The 19,494-nt window shown below is 41.2% G+C and overlaps 1 protein-coding gene across 3 annotated transcripts in view; it reads right to left on the bottom strand.

The window, feature by feature from the left end:
* The window catches only part of ATP13A4 (ATPase 13A4), a 126,102-nt gene that overhangs the window by 33,919 nt on the left and 72,689 nt on the right, over nt 1-19,494 (bottom strand). For all 3 annotated transcript variants that reach the window (XM_013963728.2, XM_005675108.3, XM_013963735.2), the window contains exons 11-17: nt 19,118-19,275; nt 18,194-18,382; nt 14,770-14,831; nt 8,433-8,583; nt 6,074-6,160; nt 5,696-5,849; nt 4,440-4,551 (exon numbers count right to left, since the gene is read on the bottom strand). In XM_013963728.2, coding sequence (XP_013819182.2) covers nt 4,440-4,551; nt 5,696-5,849; nt 6,074-6,160; nt 8,433-8,583; nt 14,770-14,831; nt 18,194-18,382; nt 19,118-19,275 — 913 coding nt within the window. The remainder of the gene's footprint in view (nt 1-4,439; nt 4,552-5,695; nt 5,850-6,073; nt 6,161-8,432; nt 8,584-14,769; nt 14,832-18,193; nt 18,383-19,117; nt 19,276-19,494) is intronic.

Here is a 19,494-nt window from a genome sequence, read left to right as displayed (position 1 = left end):
TCTCCAACACCACAGTTCAAAAGCACCAGTTCTTCAGTGCTCAACTTTCATTATAGTCCAACTCTCATATCCATACATGACTACTGGAAAAACCATAGCTTTGACTAGACAGACCTTTGTTGGCAAAGTAATGTCTCTACTTTTTAATATGCTGTTTAGGTTGGTCATAACTTTTCCTCCAAGGAGCAAGCATCTTTCAATTTCATGGCTGCAGTCACCATCTGCAGTGATTTTGGAGCCCCAAAAATAAAGTCTCTCACTGTTTCCATTGTTTCCCCATCTATTTGCCATGAAGTATGGGACCAGATGCCATGATCCTAGTTTTCTGAATGTTGAGTTTTATTTTGTTCTTTTTTGAATGTTGAGTTTTAACCCAACTTTTTCACTCTCCTCTTTCACTTTCATCAAGAGGCTCTTTAGTTCTTCTTTGCCTTCTGCCATAAGGGTGGTTTCATCTGCATATCTGAGGTTATATATATTTCTCCTGGCAATCTTGATTCCAGCTTGTGCTTCATCCAGCCCAGCATTTCTCATGATGTACTTAAAATTCTCCAAGCGAGACTTCAGCAATATGTGAACCGTGAACTCCCTGATGTTCAAGCTGGTTTTAGAAAAGGCAGAGGAACCAGAGATCAAATTGCCAACATCCACTGGATCATGGAAAAAGCAAGAGAGTTCCAGAAAAACGTCTATTTCTGCTTTATTGACTATGCCAAAGCCTTTGACTGTGTGGATCACAAGAAACTGTGGAAAATTCTGAAAGACATGGGAATATCAGACCACCTGACCTGCCTCTTGAGAAATCTGTATGCAGGTCAGGAAGCAACAGTTAGAACTGGACATGGAACAACAGACTGGTTCCAAATAGGGAAAGGAGTATGTCAAGGCTGTATATTGTCACCCTGCTTATTTAACTTATCTGCAGAGTACATCATGAGAAACGCTGGACTGGAAGAAACACAAGATGGAATCAAGATTGCCGGGAGAAATATCAATCACCTCAGATATGCAGATGACACCACCCTTATGGCGGTGAAAAGTGAAGAGGAGCTAAAAAGCCTCTTGATGAAAGTGAAAGAGGAGAGCGAAAAAGTTGGCTTAAAGCTCAACATTCAGAAAACAAAGATCATGGCATCTGGTCCCATCACTTCATGGGAAATAGATGGGGAAACAGTGGAAACAGTGTCAGACTTTACTTTTTTGGGCTCCAAAATCACTGCAGATGGTGATTGCAGCCATGAAATTAAAAGATGCTTACTCCTTGGAAGAAAAGTTATGACCAGCCTAGATAGTATATTCAAAAGCAGAGACACTACTTTGCCGACTAAGGTCCATCTAGTCAAGGCTGTAGTTTTTCCTGTGGTCATGTATGGATGTGAGAGTTGGACTGTGAGGAAGGCTGAGCGCCGAAGAATTGATGTGTTTGAACTGTGGTGTTAGAGAAGACTCTTGAGAGTCCCTTGGACTGCAAGGAGATCCAACCAGTCCATTCTGAAGGAGATCAACCCTGGGATTTCTTTGGAAGGAATGATGCTAAAGCTGAAGCTCCAGTACTTTGGCCACCTCCTGCGAAGAGTTGACTCACTGGAAACGACTCTGATGCTGGGAGGGATTGGGGGCAGGAGGAGAAGGGGACGACAGAGGATGATATGGCTGGATGGCATCACAGACTCGATGGACGTGAGTCTGAGTGAACTCCAGGAGATGGTGATGGACAGGGAGTCCTGGCATGCTGCGATTCATGGGGTCGCAAAGAGTCAGACACAACTGAGCGACTGAACTGAACTGAACTGAACTCTGCATATAAGTTTAATAAACAGTGTGACAATATACAGCCTTGACATACTCCTTTCCCTATTTGGAACCATGTTGTTTCCCTGTTGTTCCATGTTCAGTTCTAACTGTTGCTTCTTGACCTGCATACAGATTTCTCAAGAGGCAGGTCAGGTGGTCTGGTATTCCCATCTCTTGAAGAATTTTTCAGTTTGTTGTGATCCGCATAGTCAAAGGTTTTGGTCTAGCTAATAAACCAGAAATAGATGTTTTTTCTGGAACTCTCTTGCTTTTTGATGATCTAATGGATTTTGGCAATTTGATCTCTGGTTCCTCTGGCTTTGCTAAAACCAGTTTGAACATGTGGAAGCTCACAGTTCATGTACTGTTGAAGCCTGGTTGGAGAATTTTGAGTATTACTTAGTGTGTGAGTTGAGTGCAATTATATGGTAATTTGAACATTCTTTGGCATTGCCTTTCTTTGGGATTGGAATGAAAACTGACCTTTTCCAGTCCTGCGGCCACTGCTGAGTTTTCCAAATTTGCTGGCATGTTGAGTGCAGCACTTTTACAGCATCGTCTTTCAGGATTTGAAATAGCTCAACTGGAATGCTATCACCTCCACTTGCTTTGTTCATAGTGATGCTTCTTAAGGCCCACTTGACTTCACATTCCAGGATGTCTGGCTCTAGGTGAGTGATCACACCATTGTGGTTATCTGGGTCATGAAGACCTGTTTTGAATAGATCTTCTGTGTATTCTTGCCACCTCTTCTTTATATCTTCTGCTTAGGTCCATACAATTTCTGTCCTTTATTGTGCCCATTTTTGCATGAAATATTCCCTTGGTATCTCTAATTTTCCTGAAGAGATCTCTAGTCTTTCCCATTCTACTGTTTTCCTCTATTTCTTTGCATTGATCACTGAGGAAGGTTTTCTTATCTCTCATTGCTATTCTTTGGAACTCTGGTTTCAAATGGGTACATCTTTCCTTTTCTTCTTTGCCTTTTGCATCCTTTCTTTTCTCAGCTATTTGTAAGGTCTCCTCAGACAACCATTTTGCCTTTTTGCATTTGTTTTTCTTGCAGATGGTTTTGATCCCTGCCTCCTGTACAATGTCACAAACCTCTGTCCATAGTTCTTCAGGTACTCTATCAGATCTAATACTTTGAATCTATTTGTCACTTCCACTGTATACTGCCTCTAGAGGACATTTTGGAAACTTTTTAGGCATGCAAAATTGTACCCTGCATCCCACATGCCTTTTGAATATTTTACAGGATTCACAGACACTAAAAACATCCATGGATATATTGAAATAAGCAAATATAAAATTGTTTATACTTCCCTTAGCTCTGTCTTACATATAAACACAAAGTATTTTTTACATATTTTTAATATTTCATTGAGTTTTCCAGGCATATAATGTATATTGAGAGGAAAGTGTTCTATTATATTCAGGTTTACTAAGAATTTTTAGTCATTTCACAGAGTCACCTCATTGACAGACTGCCAGAGATATCTGAGATTCCAATAAATAAAACACGTATCAATCTGCATTCCTTCCTGTTAACATCCCCAATGATGCTACATATGGTGTAAGCAACGTATTGTTTCATTTTGTTTTGATGGAGTCGATTGAGTATTTATTGAACTATTTATTACTTTTTGTAAGGCACTATAATTTGTGCTTCTATTTTTGCTATATAGAGGGCATTATATTTCTTTCTTAAACAGAATGTGTGCAGATCATGTTACATATGAATTTTATTTTCTTACATTAAAAGAAGTGATACCCAATAGTTATAGTAAGAAAGTGTTGAATCTGGCAAGGTTGAAAACAATTACATTGAAAACAATTACAGACCTTCCAAATTTAAAATCCTAAATAACAAACTAAGCCTTGATTATCTCCATAGCAGTGTCACCAATAGTGGCTGACAGAGTATTGGACATGACTTGAAAATGAAATAAATACCATTCCCTGAAAACAGTGGAAAATAAAACAACAAATAAATTTGAACTACTAATCACTCCAGCACATTTTAACTTTTGAGCATCCTTATTTTAATCTATCTGTAATAAAACTCTTTAATACTCTCTTTATAACAGATTCTCTGAAGTTTTTCTTGTTTTTCAACAAGTATTACCTAGATTATATGTTAGGCCCAAGCTATATTTATTTGTTCTATTAAGTTGTGCATTTTTTATTAAGATTTTTTTTTCAGTCAAATGTTATGTTTTCTAACTTTCAACAAATTCACCACCTTTGACACAAAATAAAAATAATAAAATCCCCAAATAGCTAAGTAATGAAAAACAAAAAAATAATTTAAAATCAAACTTATATTTGGTCCAAAATGAGAGCAGGACCACAATTTCAAACTCTCTGAAACATAGGTTATATTCATATATTTGGTTTCACAAAGCTGTACAACCATATTTTACAATTTTTACAGCTATTTCTGGTCAATTCTCCCAGTCAAGTTCACATCACCTTTGTGATTTAGGCAGGAAAGGAATGACTATATCCCCGTTTACTAAGTTCAAGGACATTTTATACATAAAAATTCAGTAAGCTGTGTTGCTGAGTCCACTGCCCAGTCTGGTGTATCTTCCCATGAAATCATTCTGCTTTACCAAAATTCTCCCCTCCGCCCCTCTTACCTCATCAAGGCAGAAATGTGGTGATCCATTTCCAGCTTTTTGTAGGCCAGTCCTATGACCCGGAAGCCCTGTGTCGTGTAAATCTGAAGCTCACTAACAAAACTAGTTGGTACTGTTCAGAAAATAACACAAGATTAGTGTGCAATATAAAACTCAGTTGGTACTGGCAGAGAAATTCCTTGCAAACAGAACCAACACTTGCCCAAGAAAACACACCTCTACAAAAGGTATGCAAACAAGTCAGTGGGAACTTTAAATATCACTACGTTGTCATGATTGACTTCTTGGGATCCAGTTAAGCAGAAGTGAAAAGGAAGTACTCAAAAGAAAAAAAAAAAAAGAATGAGTAAATGTATAATTCTTTTTTCTCCAGTTTAACCAACAAAAATTTATTGAGAATCTATTATGGATCAGGCATTGTTTATGCAAAGATTGAACTGTAATCCCTGCTCTGAGGGTCTTTGTCTAGTAGGGTCACAGCCAGTAGACTAAGAATACAATTGAATGAGACGCTTGCTATGACCCAGGCAATTGGGTAGCACACTTCGGGAGCATTATGCATCTACCAGACTGGGAGGAGGTGGTCAGATGGAGAAGGAAAAGGGCATTAGGCTGAAGGAGCATCGTGTACTCGGGCATGGGGCCATGAGGCAGTAAACCTTGACAGTTCAGCTCAGGGGAAGCGCAGGACGTGAAGACAGGAGTAGTAAAGAAAATCTGGAAAGTGTGATAGAAGTCAGATCAGGAAGGCTTTAGATATGATTCTAGAGGAGTTTGAGATCATCCTGAGCCTGTGAGAAGCAACCAAAGAATGCAAGTAGGAAATAACAATATAATTAGGCTACGCGACAGAAAAACTGATCTGCGCATAGTGCAAAGCATGAATGAGAGTAGGGAATGCTGGGGAGGAGGACGCCAATTCACCAACTATTGAAGTGATCCAGGAGCGGGATGATGAGAGCCTGAGCTGATGGAGTGACAGAGCCGTGGATTAGCAATTGGCAAGATAGAAGTGCTGAGGGAGAGACAGGAATCTAGGAAGAATCCTGAATTGGGGTGGGGGAGTAATACTTTCACTCACTAAGTTAGAAAATACAGAGAGTGAGAAAGATGAGCTTGATTTTGGTACTGAGTTTGGAATACCAATGACTCATCAGATTGGTGATGGCCAGTAGACAATTGGATTTGCCAATCCAGTGCTGCAGGGACATATGTGGGACAGATTTTCCTGTTGTAATGTAAGTCTGATCACTTACCTGTCTCAGGTTGGCAAAAGCTGGCCACCCTCTCTGGCGCACCTTTCATGAACACCAGCTGGTCACCCCCCATCTCTTGGACGACGACGGTCATCCTCTGCAGCGCCGAGGAGAATGGGAACTGATGCAGGATTGCAAGTCCTTCCACTGGGGCCTGGTTGAGGGAGGGGGATGGAGACAGACACACCACATAGCTTCTAGCTACCGGGAGTTAGCTACTGCCCCCCCAGTCCTCAGTCTAGCAAATAAGGGAAACAAGGTCTCACCAATTTTCACACAAATCAAAGAACACACATTTCTGAACTTTCAAAATTGGGAGTCTCACAGGACTTTCCCTCTGAGTTGGGTGTTGTGGGGTAGAGAGCAGGCAAGGCTTACCTGACTGGATGTTCCACAGGGCTTAACAACCATGGCACATCCTGGCACTCCCTTGAGGTGGAAATCGTCCCCGGAAGCCACCATTTCCTATTTCATACAGGATATTTCATTGTGGAGATTTCTTTCCCTTTCATCCACGAATACTGTGCTCAAATCCTCCCCTTGAGAAAATCCTCAGACTGTCTCAATGTATTCTCCTCCCTCAGCTACATGGAGGTGACCAGACTTTAATTCACCACAAAAAAATAATACATCAGAAATACTATGGAACTTGAAGGCCAGACACTTCTGAATTAGTTATATAATTTCTCCTGCTTTCTCTGCTAGAATTTGTGGCATAAAGGCTTTCTCCATTTCAGAGGGCTTAACTTGAAAACACTGAGCATGGATAGCCAATACCTTATTGTCTTTCTTCTCCCGGTTCACTGTTGCTCCTGCTCTTTCCTCTCTGTCTAATTTGGATGGACGGTCCTCAGGGTAGAGGAGGGCAGGGACTGTGATGTACATGGTTAACTTTTGGTAAACAGTAATTGGTATAATAATGATCCTCAGTTATAGGCAAAGGAACCTTTTACACAAAGATGCCATAATGCTTTATATTCATCTCGTGGAGTGGCAGAAAAAAAAAAATCTCAGAGAGGAAATTATAATTCCTACTTAAAGATACAGAAACAGTAACCCAGGAAGGATGGAGAAAGCTATATCACACTGCTACAGACGCATGCCCTATTAACAATGGGAGGTGGTGGTGGTTTGGTTGCTAAGTCATATCGGACTCTTTGTAGCCCACGAGGCTCCTCTGTCCATGGGATCTCCCAAACAAGAACACTGGAATGGGTTGCCATTTCCTTCTCCAGGGGATCTCCAGACTCATAGATTGAACCCATGTTTCCTGCACTGCAGGCAGCTTCTTTACTGACTGAGCCACAGGGAGGCCCCATTAATGCTGGAAGGGACCCTAAAGATTGTCTCTTTCAGTGAGGATTTTACACATGTTATTACACAGACCTGGAACTGAACCAGATTACGGACAGTGAAGCGGGCTGTGGCTAAGTACATGGGGACGCATGTTCCCTAAGCTGTACCTTTACTCCCCATCTTCTATCTCAACCAGAGTAACTCCAATGATTTGTTTTGGGTAGGGTGCTTTTGAATACAGTTCCCTTTTAAGGAAAGATTCCAGCTTTTTTGTTTCCTTTTATGTGAACACTGCTGCTGCTGCTGCTGCTGCTGCTGCTGCTGCTGTTGCTAAGTCGCTTCAGTCGTGTCTGACTCTGTGTGACCCCATAGACGGCAGCCCACCAGGTTCCCCCGTCCCTGGGATTCTCCAGGCAAGAACACTGGAGTGGGTTTTCATTTCCTTCTCCAATGCCTGAAAGTGAAGTCACTCAGTCGTGTCCGACTCTTCGTGACCCCATGGACTGCAGCCTACCAGGCTCCTCCATCCATGGGATATTCCCTCATTTTAAAGTCATGGAAATTCCCAACAGGATAGATGACCTCATGAGGTCAAAGAGTCAGAGCAGAGCCAAGATGAGAACTGGGAGAGCCAGATACTTGGTCCCAAACAAGATCATTTTCTCTGAAATCCACTTCAGAGTCTCAACAAAAGCTCTCATGGTGTTCTTTTTAGTGCCTAGTCTTAGAGACAAAAGTATACTAAAGAAATAGAAATAAAACTCCTGGTAACAATGACTTACCCTAAGCACTGGGGAAGTGATGCTTCCTAATCCCCATGTTCTAGAAAACTTTGAAATCAGACATGGCTCATATTGTAGTTGAGGAGAGTTAGAACATAATTAGGAGAAGGCAATGGCACCCCACTCCAGTACTCTTGTCTGGAAAATCCCATGGATGGAGGAGCCTGGTGGGCTGCAGTCCATGGGGTCGCTGAGGGTCGGACACGACTGAGCCACTTCAATTTCACTTTTCACTTTCATGCATTGGAGAAGGAAATGGCAACCCACTCCAGTGTTCTTGCCTGGAGAATCCCAGGGACGGGGGAGCCTGGGGGGCTGCCGTCTCTGGGGTCGCACAGAGTCAGACACAACTGAAGCGACTTAGCAGCAGCAGGACATAATTATATAATAATTATACTGAGACTGTTGAGCTACTAATAGATTCCAGGCACAGTACCAGGGATTTCTTACATGCATCATTCCGTTTAATCCTCACAATAACCCCAATACAGAAATACATTGTACAAGCAGAAAACGGTTTAGATGAGCCCGCCCCTCACTACCACATGTAATCCATATTGGAGACCTCTAATGCTATAAGCAGTGGAGAGCTGTAATAAAACCTGAGTTGGCCTGGCCTTGAAGAAGCTTCTTAAAATCTCTGAAAAGCAGAGACTTACCCAGGTGGTGGCCTCAAACATTTTGAGGTCCAGTGGGTCTCCCTGGATGGTCCCATCAAGAAGGATCAGAGAGTGGCAGCTGGTCATGGCTGCACACAGTGGGCCCCATGGCAAAGTCCTGCCTGAGGTAAACCTGTGGACTTCCTGGAAACTGAAGGAGAAAAGGGAAAGGACTTTAGTCCTCTTCCTCCGGGCCAAAGTGAGGCTTCTGGAGGTAATTATCTTTTAAAAATAAAAGTTAATGTTTTGTTGCAACACATACTCACTTTCGTATCCCCTCAAATGAATAGTGTTTCATTCAGTCATCAGCCTTATATGAGTTCAGTGAGTATGAGAAAGGTCCTGAGGTTCTTTCAAGCTCTTTCTTCCCTCTTTTCCCTATGCCCCTCTCTGGCACTGATTTAAATCCAGAGATACAGAAAGAGCTTATCACCCTTAGTTCCAACTGCATCTACTCCCACCTGGACTTCTGGACCCACTATTTCCTATGCTGTGAGACAGAACAGGCTAGCTCATACTATAGCTTCTTGTGTATATATCGCCTTCAATCTATCCTTCAGGGCAGGGTTGTTTCTTCCATAGCTCTTTTCAACATATCTGATGTTTGGTTTAAGAGTAAATAAATGAATGAGTTGGTTACTGGAGATTTGAAAGACCATAAAGTTAAATAAATGAAAAACTTAAAAAGCATTTAAAAAAGGACACTGCATTTTCCTCTTCTACCCCAGCATCTAGGGTCTATATTGCAGGCATCATTTCCATCACTTCCTATAGAAGTGGCCTCATTTAAAAATTTACCAAGACACAACTCAAATGTCCCATGCAGGGTTCTTTCACTAATTCAGAACGGAAGTTACCAAATTTGGCCTTGGGCCTATGAAAGGGTCTCCTCTTATTGGTCAGGCCCTTCTTATACGTGCTGCACAGTAAGCGGTTTACAAAGCAGTCTATCCTACTTGGAGAACCCTGAGTAGCAGAAGGTGCTTCCCAGATTGAGGCCAGATCTGTTTCTTGGAACCAGCCAGAATCTACTTGCCCATCCTCCTCCATGCGTCCACTTCTTTCAGGTTTGCGGGCAGCTTGGTTGCACACGCTGTATTACTCCCTTCCTCTGGGATTCCACAGGAACCTCTAGCTGCGCCTTCAATATACAGTTTCTAGACCTCTGAACTTCCTATTTACTCTTTCTTGGAAGAGTCGGTATTTTTCACTTTTTGTCATAGTTTGTCTTAAAATTTGGTCTTCAAGATCAGACTATTACTTCTCATGATATGGACACTGTGTTTCCCTTGGTTGCTCTAGCCTTTTGTTCCTGAAAGCAGGTTCGGCAGAATATTAACTCATAACCTAAGCCATTTTTCTTCCTGGCTTCCTCATTCAAGCTTCCTTAAGAGCTCAAAAACCTGTTGACTGATTACTGACCTTGTTGATGGTGGTATCTATTATTATATCCTGAAAGTTCAAGTACCTCAGCGGTTACAATGTGTCCCTGGTATTTTAGTAAACAACTAAAAGGAACCAGTCACCATCAGGGATTAAAACAGGTTCTCAAGCTCACACTGTGCAGCAAATAGATCAGGAAAAAAGAATCTTATTTTTAACACGGCACAAACTGTCTTCCGTATTAATTCTGAATAGATAGTTATATATTTCTGAGGATTGGGCCAGACTCTGATTTGTACAACAAATAACTAGAATTCTCTGTCATCCTTGTCCTTGAATTTTATTTGAATGTTTATGATTTATCAAGGTCCTGTAGTCAGGTAGATTTCCAATGGTTTTGAAGTACCTGGCACATTGGGAAGGCACATTTTGAAGTACCTGGCACACTGAAGTACCTGGCACTCTTTGGAAAAGATAAGAATTATTACAAAATGACCTTACATTTTACAATAATATATTTAATAGCTTTAAATCAAGTGCTGACTTCTTACTTAGAAGTCAATCTGTTTTCTCTTATTCTACTAATTAAATCTGTCATTTTTAAAAAAAACTAATTGCTCTCTTAGTCACTTGCAGCCAACTTTGGGCATTTGGAGAAAGGAAGGGACTGGGAAAGAGTGACAGGCTGAATTAATCCATCAATAATCTAAATATTATATCAATTAGTTTTATTAAATTTGACAAGTCACTTTTAGAAACAGAAAGCTTTAAAAATTTTGTGACTAAGATGATGTTAATTCAATAAGCAGAAGAGCATTCAAAAGACAGAACATACTTGGTTCATTTTAGATAAACAAACATTATTGTGCATCTACTGTGTATGCCAGCTATAGAGCTATATGACACTAGGGACAAATTTAATAAATAAGAAAAAGTGCTCTCTAAATCCTCACATATTTGAATAAATGCATATACTTTTTATAGAAGCTGAAACAGAAAAATACTAATAAAACTGGCTATATATCCAAACTTACCTTTGAAAGAAAAAAAAAAAACTAGAAACTTTACCACTTACAACAGCCTTCTTCTATAGACTAAAATGGCTAAAAGCACCAGAATCAAATTTTTAACCCAGGAAATGGACTTGTATCTTAATAGTATATTAATATGGAAATGTATTCAGTTCAGCTCAGTTGCTCAGTCGTTTCCGACTCTTTGCGACCCCACGAATCGCAGCACGCCAGGACTCCCTGTCCATCACCAGCTCTCGGAGTTCACTCAGACCTGCATCCATCGAGTCTGTGATGCCATCCAGCCATCTCATCCTCTGTCGTCCCCTTCTCCTGTCCCCAATCCCTCCCAGCATCAGAGTCTTTTCCAATGAGTCAACTCTTCGCATGAGGTGGCCAAAGTACTGGAGTTTCAGCTTTAGCATCATTTCTTTCAAGGAAATATCAGGGCTGATCTCCGTCAGAATGGACTGGTTGGATCTCCTTGCAGTCTGAGGGACTCTCAAGAGTCTTCTCCAACACCACAGTTCAAAAGCATCGATTCTTCAGCACTCAGCCTTCTTCACAGTCCAACTCTCACATCCATTCATGACCACTGGAAAAACCATAGCCTTGACTAAACAGACCTTAGTCAGCAAAGTAATGTCTCTGCTTTTGAATATACTATCTAGGTTGGTCATATCTTTCCTTCCAAGGAGTAAGCGTCTTTTAATTTCATGGCTGCAATCACCATCTACAGTGTTTTTGAAGGCCAAGAAAATAAAGTCTGACACTGTTTCCCCTGTTTCCCCATCTATTTCCCATGAAGTGATGGGACTGGATGCCATGATCTTCTTTGTCTGAATGTTGAGCTTTAAGCCAACTTTTTCACTCTCTTCTTTCACTTTCATCAAGAGGCTTTTTAGCTCCTCTTCACTCTCTGCCATAAGGGTGGTCTCATCTGCATAGCTGAGGTTATTGATATTTCTCCCAGCAATCTTGATTCCAGCTTGTGCTTCGTCCAGTCCAGTGTTTCTCATGATGTACTCTGCATATAAGTTAAATAAGCAGGGTGACAATATACAGCCTTGACGTACTCCTTTTCCTATTTGGAACCATTCTGTTGTTCCATGTCCAGTTCTGACTGTTGCTTCCTGACTTGCATACAGATTTCTCAAGAGGCAGGTCAGGTGGTCTGGGAATCCCATCTCTTTCAGAATTTTCCAGTTTCTTGTGATCCACACAGTCAAAGGCTTTGGCATAGTCAATAAAGCAGAAATAGACATTTTTCTGGAACTCTTGCTTTTTCCATGATCCAGCAGATGTTGGCAATTTGATCTCTGGTTCCTCTGCCTTTTCTAAAACCAGCTTGAACATCAAGAAGTTCACGGTTCACGTATTGCTGAAGCCTGGCTTGGAGAATTTTGAGCATTACTTTACTAGCATGTGAGATGAGTGCAATTGTGTGGTAGTTTGAGCATTCTTTGGCATTGCCTTTCTTTGGGACTGGAGTGAAAACTGACATTTTCCAGTCCTGTGGCCACTGCTGAGTTTTCCAAATTTGCTAACATATTGAGTGCAGCACTTTCACAGCATCATCTTTCAGGATTTGAAATAGCTCAACTGGAATTCCATCACCTCCACTAGCTTTGTTCCTAGTGATGTTTTCTAAGGCCCACTTGACTTCACATTCCAGCATGTCTGGCTGTAGATGTGCGATCACACCATTGTGATTATCCAGGTCGTGAAGATCTTTTTTGTACAGTTCTTTTGTGTATTCTTGCCACCTCTTCTTAATATCTTCTGCTTCTGTTAGGTCCCTACCATTTCTGTCCTTTATCGAGCCCATCTTTGCATGAAATCTTCCCTTGGTATCTCTAAGTTTCTTGAAGTGATCTCTAGTCTTTCCCATTCTGTTCTTTTCCTCTATTACTTTGCATTGATTGCTGAAGAAGGCTTTCTTATCTCTTCTTGCTATTCTTTAGAACTCTGCATTCAGATGCTTATATCTTTCCTTTTCTCTTTTGCTTTTTGCCTCTCTTATTTTCACAGCTATTTGTAAGGCTTCCCCAGACAGCCATTTTGCTTTTTTGCATTTCTTTTCCATGGGGATGGTCTTGATCCCTGTATCCTGTACGATGTCACGAACCTCACTCTATAGTTCATCAGGCACTCTATCTATCAGAGCTAAGCCCTTAAATCTGTTTCTCACTTCCACTGCATAATCATAAGGAATTTGATTTAGGTAATACCTGAATGGTCTAGTGGTTTTCCATGCTTTCTTCAATTTCAGTCTGAATTTGGTGATAAGGAGTTCATGATCTGAGCCACAGTCAGCTCCTGGTCTTGTTCTTGTTGACTGTATAGAGCTTCTCCATCTTTGGCTGCAAAGAATATAATCAATCTGATATTGGTGTTGACCATCTGGTGATGTCCATGTGTAGAGTCTTCTGTTGTGTTGTTGGAAGAGGGTGTTTGCTATGACCAGTGCATTTTCTTGGCAAAACTCTGTTAGCCTTTGCCCTGCTTCATTCCGCATTTCCAAAGCCAAATTTGCCTGTTACTCCAGGTGTTTCTTGACTTCCTACTTTTGCATTCCAGTCCCCTATAATGAAAAGGACATCTTTTTTGGGTGTTAGTTCTAAAAGGTCTTATAGGTCTTCATAGAACTGTTCAACTTCAGCTTCTTCAGCATTACTGGTTGGGGCATAGACTTGGATAACTGTGATATTGAATGGTTTGCCTTGGAAACAAACGGAGATCATTCTGTCGTTTTTGAGATTGCATCCAAGTGCTGCATTTCGGACTCTTTTGTTGACCGTGATGGCTACTCCATTTCTTCTGAGGGATTCCTGCCCGCAGTAATAGATATAATGGTCATCTGAGTTAAATTCACCCATTCCAGTTCATTTAAAATATGTTATGGATAAGTCACTTGCATTCGCATAATGCAGAAGAATGTATAACAAGTATGTATAAAATGCTTCGTGACTTCCATTGCAAGTATGAGAGGGAAACATTCTCATTAAAAACACAAAACCTGAAATCAACTATTGTTGCTGTTGAGTTGCTGTCATGTCTGACTCTTTGTGACCCCATGGACTATAGTCTGCCAGGGTTCTCTCTCCTTGGGATTTTCCAGGCAAGAATACTGGAGTGGGTTGCTATTTCCTTCTCCAAGGGATTTTCCTGACCCAGGGATGGAAGCCGGGTCTCTTGCATTGCAGGCAGATTCTTTACCATCTGAGCCAAGAAATCAACTATACCTCCATTTAAAAACAAGCAAACAAACTCAAAACCTGAATTTGTCAAATGTTCATGTTCAGATCAGACTAGAAGTTGTAGTGGGAAGAAAAAGGAGGCTGTGAAACAAACTCAAACGAGAGAGCCCCAGGAGAGGGACAGGCAATAAATCTTTACTACCTTGAGTTGAAAACTGTCAAAATGGAATCCTTTCTGGCCAGAAATAGAGGAGTTTCCAGGAGCCAGAACTAGAATATAAAGGAAAATGAAGTACACTAGCTGTGGTTCCAGAGATACTCCTCGTACTGAAATTCAGTGTCTGCAAGTCAGGGCCACATCCCTCCTAGCACATGGAAGGGCTTCAGCTTGTGCTATGAACTTTAACTCCTTGAAGGACAGTGTCCAGGTATTGCCCAAATGATGTACACTGGCCCCTGACTAATACACCGACAGCCAATCACATGTTAGCAAGATGAATTCAGAGTCAAACGTGCCCTTCATTTCCTGGGTTCTGTGAGAATCCTGGGGCTGGGACAGGGGTGGAGGGAGGCTGCACATTTTAGTGAGTCTGGAAATAGTGAAGAAGAGAAATTAAAAGAAGTTTGGCCATCACTCTGGCAATCACTGCTTACCAAAGCCAGTGCCAGAACCTCTTCCTTATTAGTGTTCAGGATAAAGCTGGGAAACAGGAAATGATAACGCATTTGGTCCCGAGTACTTACCCCTTCCCATCACAAGGCACGACTCCCCAGAGATCCAAGCCATCCCTTGTTAAGGTGCCTGTCTAAACAGAAACAAGAGCTCACTTTACTCTGAAGATTCAGCAGCCCATAGTGATACCAGTAAGCTATGCTTTAACAGGGAAATGTATGTCACAAACCCATGATCAAGATCAGCACTTTGAGGAATGACACGATCAGATGGGTATCTGGAGTCCTGGGTGGAAGCTTTGAACTCATACCAGTTGTGGGACAAACTGGCTCTTAATCTCTTTGAACTTTAGTGTTCTCAGAGATAAAGGAAAGAACACAGTTGCTGCCTACATATTTCAGAGGCCTGTTTTGAGAATTTAATGAAAGACTGAATGGATGGGAGAGGCGTTGGTAAGTCTGCTCTGAGAGCTAAAATGTGTGTCCACTGACATAGACAACAGACTTGTTGTTGCCAGTGGGGAGGTGAGTGAGGGGGATGGACTGGCAGCTTGGGATTAGCAGATGCAAATTATTATATATAGGATGGATAAACAGAAGGCCCTACGGTATAGCACAGGGAACTATACTCAGTGCCCTCTGAGAAACCATAATGGAAAGGAATATGAAAAAAATATATTTGTATAACTCAGTCACTTTTCTGTACAGCAGAAATTAAACACAGCATTGTGAATCAACTATACTTCAATAACTTTAAAAAAAAATGGGTGAGTCCCAGCATTTATAGCAGAAGTTAAAAGTATGTCATCAGAAATAATAGAAGTATAATTTTTCACTGTTCTAAAGAAATAGTTTGCTATTTTGACATCTATTTGTTAAAAAGGTGTTTGTTGGTTTTTCTCTTAGTGCAGTATAGTGATGAAGAGTTTGGGCTGGCTTAAAACACGGGTTGTGTGACCTGGGCCAATTATTTAGTCCCCTAAACATCAGAGTCCTTATCTGTAATGTGGTCATAATCATATAGGGTTGTTGCAAAGATTAAATGAGATAATATAGTCTTGAATGTAATGTCTGCAAAGAGTAAAAGCTGAAAATAATGAAAATTGTTCACAATTGTTACTTTTTATTCAAATTCATATCACAATTATCTTTCCCACCCCTGTTTCCCTTTCCAAGCTCAAGGATAATATGATCCTAGAAACAGAACATCTTTCTGTGTGATGCTAGCTTGATCACAAATTAACATTGACATGGTGGCATGAACCATATTGACCTTCTGTTCTTCATAAATCTCTTTGATATTCCAGTAATTATAAAATACAGCCCTGATCCCAGTAAGTTTCTGCTATCCCAGACCTTCCCAGTACTGTTTAATGGGTACGGAGTTTCAGTTGGGGAAGAGAGAATAAGCTCTGGAGATGGATAGTGATGATGGCTGCATAGCAACATGAAAGCACTTAAAGCCCCTTAAAAATGGTTAGCATGGTAAATTTTACATTATAAATCTTTTGCCACAATAAAAAATAAGTAAATGGAAGGAAACAATAAAAAAGAAGAACACACTTTCAATGAACGTCTCCCCACTATCTAAAATGCACATAAAAATTTCTTAGCCAGATATTCCAGGTCTACCACACCCTTTCCCATCACTAAGGTTCTGCTCTGATCAAAGTCACTCTGTTCTCTTCTGACTCCATGCCCACATTCACATGACTATAATGTCTGCAAATTGTTTATCTTTAAAATTTTTTTGTATATATTATGACATTTGACATGCAAAAGGACTTTCTCTTTTTCAATTTATTTTTAATTGCCAAGACAGTGGTTTACATTACATTATAAATAACATTATATAAGTTTTGCCAACATTATATTTCTATTTCAGTATGCTGCTACTGCTAAGTCATTTCAATCGTGTCTGACACTGTGCAACCCCAGAGATGGCAGCCCACCAGGCTCCCCCGTCCCTGGGATTCTCCAGGAAAGAACACTGGAGTGGGTTGCCATTTCCTTCTCCAATGCAGGAAAGTGAAAAGTGAAAGTGAAGTAGCTCAGTCGTGTTCGACTTTTAGTGACCCATGGACTGCAGCCCACCAGGCTCCTCCATCCATGGGATTTTCCAGGAAAGAGTACTGGAGTAGGGTGCCATTGCCTTCTCCGTTTTCAGTATGCTCACCACCAAAATTTTAATTTAGGAAACCCTTCTGATGGAGAGACTGCCTCCTTGGAGCTAGCCAGTTGTTAGAAATAGCCAGAGTCTCAGCCGAGAACCTGCCTTTGATATGCAAACTAACCAGTCAGGAGTCATACCTTCCCTATCTGGCCACACTCCCCTGGAAACATCTCCTCAAGGCCAGCTACTAGACAACTAGAGATCAATCCTATAGACCAAAACCCATCAAAATCATTCCAAATAGCTAGTTGTCATCTATGTACCCTGCCCTGTCTTGTCTTTCCTGCAGAAACTCCTTTATAAAGGCCATAACCTGAGCACTCCCCTCAATCTTCCTTTCCTGCCTGATCAAAACCTGGCGTTCCTTCTCTGGCCCTGCCTGGCAGGACACACCTCTTCTGTCGGGGAACTAAAACATTAAATGCAGTTTTCAATGGCATTTTCTGCCAACAGGCACTTAGTCACCTTTATAAATTAAGACACGGGTACAAAACAGCCCTTCATATCCATCTTACCCTCTTATAGCTCCCACCTTCATACCAGCATGTGTATACAGATGAAAATAATATATTCAGGAGAAGGCAGAATAAGAGGCTGGTTGGGAGTAACTGGTATGGGATCAAGGATTATTTTAAGCAATTTACTGCAGATGGAAAACTATAGAAAAGAAAGATTTCCTGGGGATTTATTTTAACCTAGTCTCATAGTAAGTCATAGACAGCTAAATAAACATTTTCTTTTTTATGCGTTCATTAAGTCAATGAATATTTATTGAACACTGACTATACGCCAGGCAATAAACCTAACATTAGGGATATAGTAGTAACCATAGTTGCTGCTACTGCTGCTACTAAGTCTCTTCAGTCGTGTCTGACTCTGTGAGACCCCATAGATGGCAGCCCACTAGGCTCCTCCGTCTCTGGGATTCTCCAAGCAAGAATACTGGAGTGGGTTGCCATTTCCTTCTCCAACGCATGAAAGTGAAAAGTGAAAGTGAAGTGTAAAAGCTTTAAATTTTGTATGACGGTTTTGGCTATAGAGGGACGGTATGCTATTTTAATTCATTGTGATTCATAGAATATTGGAGCTGGAAGAACCCTAAAAGATTCACCTACTCAGTTCCTACTTTCCCTTCTCTAAACCCTAGAATCTGAGATCAAGAGATGTATCTATCCTAGACGACATATCCAATCAGAGACTAAATGAAATCATGTACCCAGTACCCACATCCAAGGTTTCCTGCCTCACAAGAATGTAAAGCACCTATGCATGATGACAGTGATGATAAAAACGGCGCTGAGGGTGATGATGAAACATACATACCTTGTCAAAGCAGACCAGGTTTAATTGTCCACATACGTTGATCCTCTGGGGGCTAATGCAGAAGATGCCTCTCTTCTTCAGCCTCCTCTGGGCATACATAATGCCTGTGGTCAGAGCAGCAGGCAGAGCGGGAGGAACTGCAATTGTGATGACGTCAAGGGCTTTCTTCACTACCTCCCCGGGAGTTTCCTGGGAGGACCAAGTTAGCTATTACAGATACATCAATTATGAACACTTTAATGCGTATGACTTTTCCCCTCCTCTTTATTTTCTATTTTGGTACAAATTTCTAGAAATCATATGAGCTGGCCAAATGTGGTTTAAAGAGAATGAACACGTTTATTGGCTCTCTCTATATTTTGCCAAAGTGTAATGAAAAAGTCTGTAACAATTCGTACTGCTACCAGCGGAGAACAATGTACCAGTGTGCCACAACCTTATCAACACTGGTTTTTATTTAAAATTCCTCATTTAACAGCTATAAAATACATTATTGGAATAAACATATTCTCAAATTGAAGATGAAAAATAGAGTAAGGCAAAATCCAAGAGCAGAGGCATGTTCACTTCAGTTCAGTTCAGTTTAGTCCCTCAGTCGTGTATGACTCTTTGCGACCCCATGAATCGCAGCACGCCAGGCCTCCCTCCCATCACCAACTCCCGGAGTTCACTCAGACTCACGTCCATCGAGTCAGTGATTCTCTATAAACACAGTGTTTTATTCCACTAGGTCCGATGGCTATTATGGAGCTTGGTGATCAACTGCTTATATTGGGGATCTGGGAATATGTAGGCAGGTTTCAGCATTTGGCTTTGTTTTCCCAGGTTTGGAAACCACCCCTTAGATTAAGGTCAACAGGAGAATAAGAGACACTATATAAATGAGCGTACATGCACTGCAGTAAAAGAACAAAAGCAGCTTACCCCACTGAGCACATAGATGCACAAAGTATAGATCATCCCAATGGTGGCTGTCCCTACGAGGCACAGGAGGAACCTGATGGCGTCTCTGTAGAGCTTAAAATTCATCGGCTTGGGGTAGAGAATGGACCTCACGAGGTCTCCCTTTGCAGTGTTGAATCCTGAAGCAGTAAACACACACCTCACACTCTCAGGATGACAAGTCCTTCTGCTAGTGCTCTTCTAATCTTCAACAGGGCCATTGTTTCCTCTAGAGAAACTTAAACAGTGCTTAAGCCCAAACACAATCAAAGGATGATTGGCAAAGTACCTAAATGCTAGAAAGAATATATCCTAGCTCTTTCAGAGCCTGTTCCTCTCTGGCTTTCCTTCCTTATATT

The sequence above is a fragment of the Capra hircus genome, chromosome 1 (genome assembly GCF_001704415.2).
Source record: "Capra hircus breed San Clemente chromosome 1, ASM170441v1, whole genome shotgun sequence".
Lineage (NCBI taxonomy): Eukaryota > Metazoa > Chordata > Mammalia > Artiodactyla > Bovidae > Capra > Capra hircus.
The sequence above is the reverse complement of the archived record's forward strand: the minus strand, read 5'-3'. Positions and strand labels throughout refer to the sequence as shown.